General features: G+C 45.2%; 1 protein-coding gene across 2 annotated transcripts in view; it reads right to left on the bottom strand.

Annotated features, from left to right (window-relative positions):
- DNAH2 (dynein axonemal heavy chain 2) overlaps positions 1-7,070 on the bottom strand; it is a 98,406-nt gene that overhangs the window by 29,110 nt on the left and 62,226 nt on the right. For both annotated transcript variants that reach the window (XM_025040132.1, XM_025040131.1), the window contains 11 exons: positions 6,495-6,632; positions 6,247-6,405; positions 4,018-4,170; positions 3,739-3,830; positions 3,205-3,403; positions 2,831-3,055; positions 1,793-1,897; positions 853-1,041; positions 554-639; positions 285-415; positions 3-129 (listed from right to left, as the gene is read on the bottom strand). In XM_025040132.1, coding sequence (XP_024895900.1) covers positions 3-129; positions 285-415; positions 554-639; positions 853-1,041; positions 1,793-1,897; positions 2,831-3,055; positions 3,205-3,403; positions 3,739-3,830; positions 4,018-4,170; positions 6,247-6,405; positions 6,495-6,632 — 1,604 coding nt within the window. The remainder of the gene's footprint in view (positions 1-2; positions 130-284; positions 416-553; positions 640-852; positions 1,042-1,792; positions 1,898-2,830; positions 3,056-3,204; positions 3,404-3,738; positions 3,831-4,017; positions 4,171-6,246; positions 6,406-6,494; positions 6,633-7,070) is intronic.

Below are 7,070 nucleotides of genomic sequence, written 5' to 3'. Positions count from 1 at the left end.
AGAGCACCAGCTGCATTGGCACGACAGCAGGTGACAGATTGTACTCATTTAGAGCTGTCTCCATGGCTGTCTTCAGTACTGTCAGATCAGTCAGGTCTTCATATACCTTGGGCTCCCTCAGGAAATCTCCTGGGCCAGGGGAAGAGGGGGTCAGAGTCTTAAATGCCTGGTTTTCCTCAGACTTCTCCAAAAGGCCCAAAGCATCAGGACTCCACGCCCCAACCCTCCTTCTAAGCCATTTCCAAAGCATCTCCAGCCTGCAGTGGTCACTGTTCCCAGCTCACCAAAGATAGGAGAACGTTTGTTGGGACACAGATTATGAAATGTGAGGTCAAAGAAGGAGCCGAGTTTATCACTTAATATGGCCATAAAAGCTTCCATGTCTGCTGCATCAACCAGTCGGTCAGAAAAGACTCTGTTGGGAATGAGTTGGGGTGAGATCTGGGAACAAGAAGGAGAGTAGCCCTGGGGAAGGGAGCATCAGGGACGGGTGGAGGCAGGGCTTGGAGCAAGGCTGCAGAAGTCTGGATCTGGCGGAGTACAGGCATCTCACCTAAAACATTCATGGATCCAGAGCCGTGTGATGCTGGACTTGGTGTCATGGAAGTCCTTGTTGGCTCTAAGCATGCCCTGGAACACCTGAGGAAGAGATGTGGCTAGTGGGATGGAGGGAGGGAAGAGATTCCTTCCAGAAACTTCAGAGGTAAGGCCAGAGAATGCAGCATTGTAGGATGGGTTGATTTGGGATGTGTGGGATGCTACTGAGGTCCAAGGCTTACTTTGAGGAGAGTAGAATGCCTGCAAAGAGGCAGTGCCAGGCAGAAGGAGCAAGGTAAGATGGAGATGCTTCACCTTGGAGATGTCTCGAAGGTTGAAGAGGTAGTGGATCTTGGCAGGCGTGGGCAGGAAGCGCTGGACCACGGTGTTGTATACCTCTAAGGTGGCCCCAGTCACCACATTCCCAATGGGCTTCACCTCTTCCTCAAAGTCCTGAAGCTTCTGATTGATCATGGTGCCGAATATTCGGATGATCTGGGACTCCTAGAAACAAGCCCTTGGATTCGCTTTCGCAAGGTCCTGGCCTTTCAGCCAGGGCTAGGATGAGAGTGAGGCAAGTGAAGAAGCACTCGTCTTGGGGGCAGAATTTAAGGGGCACCAATAAAACCTCAGAAATCAAGATAAATAACATTTTAATACAATATTTAAAAATCAAACAATGCAAAATATTCATGAGAACAAATACCAACATTTTAAATAAAGATAGGATCAGTATTACTGATTTTTCTTTTTGTCTCAGGCTCCAAAATGTCTCAGCACGGTACTGTGCCAATCTTGTACTTATTCAAAACTTTGGTATTTTGTTCTTCATGAATTTTTGGCCCTAATTTTTAAAACGTATGTTGCGTTAAAATGTTATTTATCTTGATTACTGAAATTTGTTGGCGCCTCTAAGTGTCTCACTCTCCTCACCCTAATCCTGGCACTGCCCTCAGCCTTGTAAAATTTACATTCCTCAGCCTATCTGGGCCTCCCTGCATTGTCTTCCCTGTGGGATGACAAGGCTTCACATTCTAGAAACAGCAAGCTACATTTTTATCATCAGGCTGTCCTAGCTCAAGGAAAGTAAAGGCTCCTACAGATAGCCGTCTCCCTTCCCTATATTACAGCTCCCTGTATGCAACTCTGCTCAGTGGTCCTTTGCCCCCCCTCTTTGAACTGCCTCTTTACTTTCTGGGACACAGATAGTTTTGCTTTCTACAGTTCCCCCTCCGCCAGCCCCGTTCGCCCTCACTGTTGGGAAGGTCATGTTGATGATATTGAAGCGACTCTGCAGCCTTGGGGAGATGACAGTCCGTCCGCCTCCGGGAGGGCCCATGGCAGCCATCAGGAACATGTCCTGGAGAGCAAAGAAACAGGTGGGAAGAGGGGATGAGAGGAGGCACAGAAATAGGGAGGATATGAAAGGAGCAAGGAGGAAGAAAGTACAAGGAGGGACAAATGGGAAGAGGGATGGGGACAGAATGAGCAGGAAGAAACGTGGAGTAATTGGGGGCAGAAAAAGAGAAAGGGGAAAAAAAGGATTAGTGACCTTTTTTTTTTAGAATTATTAAAGTAATGATGTTTTTATTTCATCATTATAATCCATGTACCTGAATTAGAAAATAGAGGTAAGTTAAAACACAACATTTAATTACATCTTCTAGACTTTCTTTTTTTTTATGTATATATCCATGTCTGTGTGTGTATGTGTGTTCTTTCTCAGAAACATATGAATATATTAATAATTAGGTGAGTTTTTGACCCTGAGTACCAGATAAATGGTCACTCCAGAAATCAGGCCGGAATGGCTGCTACCCCTTGACTCAAGACAAAGAAACAAGATGCTCAGAATCTCATGGAAGAAGAGCCAGGACTGAAGGAAGACAACTGGATCCTGGACGAGAAGTGGAAAACTGATACCAAGGGGCTGGTTACTATAACAATGGGAGGCAGAGAAGGCCTGGAGAGGGCATTTGCAAGACCCTGGGCACCTAGACAGTTCTTGGTGGCATCACGGTTGGCATGTGAACATGGTATAAGAGGCCTGGAAAAGGAGTGGAAGTTAAGAGGACAGGATCTTTTGGTCACAGAGCACAGGGCAGGGTCAATGAGAAGAGTTAATAACAGGAATTGACAATTTAGGGGCCAGTTATCTCAGTCCTGAGAAAGGCAGGATACTCCTGTATAGAAAGGAATATAAGATTATAGGATTCCATCCTGGCATCCCACTGGAGGGGGCCACTGAATCTATCATGGGAGGGAAGAGAGAACAAATTCCTTGGATGCTTACTCGAATGTACTTGATGGTCTGCTTCGTACGATCATACCAGAAGCCATAGTCAATCCAGAGGCGAATCAGCTCCAGGGGTGGCTGGGACCCAAAAGTGTCCTTAGCTGGCATATTTAGGTCGTCCATAAAGGTGATCATGCTTTTGCCCCCAAATGGCACATAGACACCCTTCGTTCGCTTCTCCACTCTGCTCTCAATGATGCTCTGCACGTTATTGGATGTGGTCTAGTGAAAAGGTACAGAATGAATGCTTGAGTCCCTCAAGAAAAACACAGTTAGATGGGAGTGTCAGTCAGGTACTCGGATCCCAAGGGAGAGCAGAAGGCAGGGAGAGTGGAGAGCAGGCAGCCTGACCCCTAGGTCCTATAACACACCTGTGCAGACATGTTCACGGTGAGCACTGACCACTGGCTGGAGGGCAAGGACTGCAGAACACTCTGAGCAATGGAGGTCTTCCCAGTCCCTACCGGACCCACCAGCAGTACAGGATTCTGGGTAGCCACCAAGGCGCTCACCAGGTGGTTGTAGCGAACAGTGTCGACGGTGGGCACCATGATTTTATAGAAGGGGGAACTAGGGAGGAAAAGGAATCATGTCTCAAGGATCATTGGCCTACTTCTTTCTAACTCTCCCTTTATTCTTCATCCCAGTGTTTATCTTCCTCTGGCATCAAGACTCTCTAATCTCCAAACCTGCCTCCTGTGGGGCCTAGGGATCAGGCATTCTCCTTAGAACCCTGTCCCATTTCCTCTCAATCCCACTTCCTCTACTCAAGAGTCATCTCTGCTCTGGGATCCACCCTCTCTCCTTTCTATAGCTCACTTTTGCTTCTAGGTCGCAGCTCTCTTGCCCCATCTCCTACCAACCACAGCCTCAAGTCCGACCCACCCCCAAGGCCCGGCTTTTACTTTGAAGGGTAGCGCCAACTCTTAGGAAGCTTATCCTCAAATGATGTCCAGCTCCTCATCTTGGGGTCCACAAAATACTCATACACCGTGTCCTGAGGAGGGAATGTGTGTCAGGTTATCAAAGCCTTCCTTTAGCTTTCCCCAGCCCAGAGAAAGCACTCGCAGAGCACTGGTGAAAGAAAGAGAGCTGGGCTGGCAGGCTGAAACTCACGAAGAGTCAGGATCAGGGACACAGATGGGTTCTGGAAAAATAGAACAGCTGGGTTTGGGGGCCCTGACCTTATTGGGAAAAGAGCCCTCAATCTCTCGGAGGTAACTGTCAATCTTCTTGCGGCCCTCCTCATCCACAGAGGCACACACAGACCAGATCATGCTGAACACGAATGTCAACTCCACCATGGAGACATAGTTTTCACTATCAGCTGGGTTCACCTAGATGGAAAAAGAGAAGGAGAAATACCCACAATCTGTAAGAGACAGAGGGCTCTACTTTGGCAGATCATCGCAAAGGTTTTTCTTCCCTTCCTGGTTCTGTTTGGAAAACCTGATGGGTGTAGAGAAATCTAAATCTAAAACATTTAGGTAAACTTGAAACTTCCTGTAGCCCATTGGCGGTGGCCCTGAGTTTCTTCTCTACTAAGATATAAAAACACAGCAGGGACCCAACCCACACCATGTCTACCCTGAAGAAGCGCCCACAGGTGCTCAAGAAGACAGGTCCAGGGACATTTGTGGTGACTTCTCTGTAATTGCAAAAACTTAGGTGACCTAAACGTCCACCAGTGGAGGAATGGAAAAATAAAATGTCATGTTCTACCATGGAATATAAGTATACAGTGGTTAAAAGCAACATTAATCCAAATGTAGCAATATAGAACTCAAAAACATATTGTTGATTTAATAAGCATATTATAAGAGTGGTATATAGCATGATACATTTTTTAGGTACTAAGTTTTCTATGGATACTTATGGGCTTATATGTAAATGCGTATATTTAAAAGGCCTGGAATGACACATACACACACTATAATAGTTACTCGTGTGGAGGGGAGTAGACCAGGACTAGGAGAGCAGAGGTGATCAAAATAACTTTAGCTTTGTACAGAAAAATTGTAATTTTTAGAAAGGAAACTAGATTCAACTGTTACTTGTGTAATTAAAATTAAAATTTTAAATATATCAACTTAATAGCAGAAATAGTGTATTTAGAGCTCATGCTCTCAACCCCCAACCCAGAGGGCACATGCAGATATGTTCTTTGATAGGGTGTATGGCACACATGGGGCTGTGCAAACTCCTCTGGACTCCTTGGGGGAAATGCCAACAGATAGCTAACTCAGCATCATTAGTATCATCTCTAACCTACTATGTGAAACAGCTACCGGCCATGGCTGGGGAGCTCTTAAGGATGGGTTCTAAATAAAGATACTTAAAACTGCAAGTAATATGATCTACAGGACACTGTCCAATCTAGAACATTGGGCTTAGTCCTAGAATAATCCTCAAATCTTAAAATATAGGTGGGAAATTGTATTGAGACTCTATTGTCTACCATATTCAATCTAGAATCTTTAGTCTATCCTTCCAGCTTACCCCTACACACAACACATCTCACCACCCTCTTCTGGGGGGGTCTCTGCCAGACTGAAGAGGGTTAGCATGCAAACACCACCCTCCACCTCACCCTGCCCAGCAGGGACTGACTCTCAGGTCTCTGTGTTTTTGTGAAAGCCGAATATTCTCCTTACCTAGAATGCCCTCCTCCCTTCTGTTCATCAGTGTTCTTCCTCCTCTGCTCAGCCCTCTCCCTAGCCAGTCTTCTCAGCACCCGACTCTATATTATTGCCTCGCCACTGACACTACATTACTGCCCTTTTCTCATATGTTACCTTGAACAGTCACCTACACAGTTTTAATTTACATTAATTGTATCAGGAATGACATATACTGTTATAAATCTTCATTGTTATATAAGTTTATATTAACGGCTTAGTTATCTGGCAATGTCTTCAAAACAATACAAACAATTTCTAGGCAGTGATTTAATCTCAAGAGAAAACTATCCAATTTTGGTCTTTATTCCATAATTCTAAACTAAACAAAATTTTTTTAAAAATATCAATTAATCTGAAAATTTCTAAAACCCCTCATCAGATTAGATTGGGAGCTCCTTCCAGCAGAAAAAGTATTCCAAAGGCCTCACATATACCAAGACTTAATAAATATCTATGTTTTGAAAGGATGGAGAAATGAGGAACCAAATGGACTATCCCCAGTTCCCAAAATATAAGTAGGAAATTATAGTGAAATCCATTATGTACAATATCTGAATTAGAGACCTTAGTTTGGCCATCCAGTGCATATGCAAACTCACACACATGGGCATGCACACCTCTGCTCCACTCAAGCCAGGTGTGCAAATTGTGTCTCAGACATGCCATTTTCCTGAAGTTGTCGCTCAGAGGTCATGAGCCATTCCTGCCTGGCCCTGCTCTGGTTCCCCTTACCCCATTCTCTGGCGTGGCCAGGGCTGAATACAGCTTGCAGAGAGAGATGATTCCACTGTATTCCGGGAGGGGAACCAGCTCATTGCAGTTGTCTTTCTTGAAGATCAGCATCTTGTTGATGAATTTTTCAAACATGCGTTGAAGGGGCTCTACTTCAGTCTGGAGATGAATGTGAAGGGGCTCTTTACTCATTCTTGTGTCCCACAGGTCACACTGGTTACCTTCCCTCTCCTCAATTCCCTTCATACCTTTGGCCTCTTCTCTAGCCATGACTGAACATAGGGCTTCCATCCCAGGTCAGTGTAGTCAGTGTACACCATCCCACAGCGAGACACAGTCGCTGGAGAGGCCACGGACAAGTTCTCCACTTCGAACAAGAGAGACACCTACGGATACACTTTGTCAGAACCTTGTCTTTCCTCCACCCCACCCAGAACACTGATGCACCTAGGTGTCTCTACCAAGTACCAAGTGTGGCAGGATGAATAAAGATCTAAGGTTTACTAATAATTTGTTTGTTAAAGGAAATTAGAGCTTGTTCAAAGTTATCTTTATGAAAAATCATTCGCTTGCTCATATAGTTTGAGTGGGTGGAAAAGGGTGGGCTTTACACCTGTGAATTCATAACCCCAGGCGCATAAGTGAAGGTCTTCCCTCCTATGTCAATAGAAATGAACCTGAGGAGAGTCTCCAGCTTTCAGTCTACACAGTGCTTCCTAGTACACAAAGTTCTTTTCTATACAATTGTTCTCCACATCCATGGTAGATAGGCAACTTTTCTTCAGTCACAGATCCCTGTGGATCCAGGCATTCTACTCCTCACC

The sequence above is a fragment of the Pteropus alecto genome, unplaced genomic scaffold (genome assembly GCF_000325575.1).
Source record: "Pteropus alecto unplaced genomic scaffold, ASM32557v1 scaffold398, whole genome shotgun sequence".
Taxonomy (NCBI): domain Eukaryota; kingdom Metazoa; phylum Chordata; class Mammalia; order Chiroptera; family Pteropodidae; genus Pteropus; species Pteropus alecto.
This window is presented reverse-complemented; position numbering and strand designations above follow the sequence as displayed.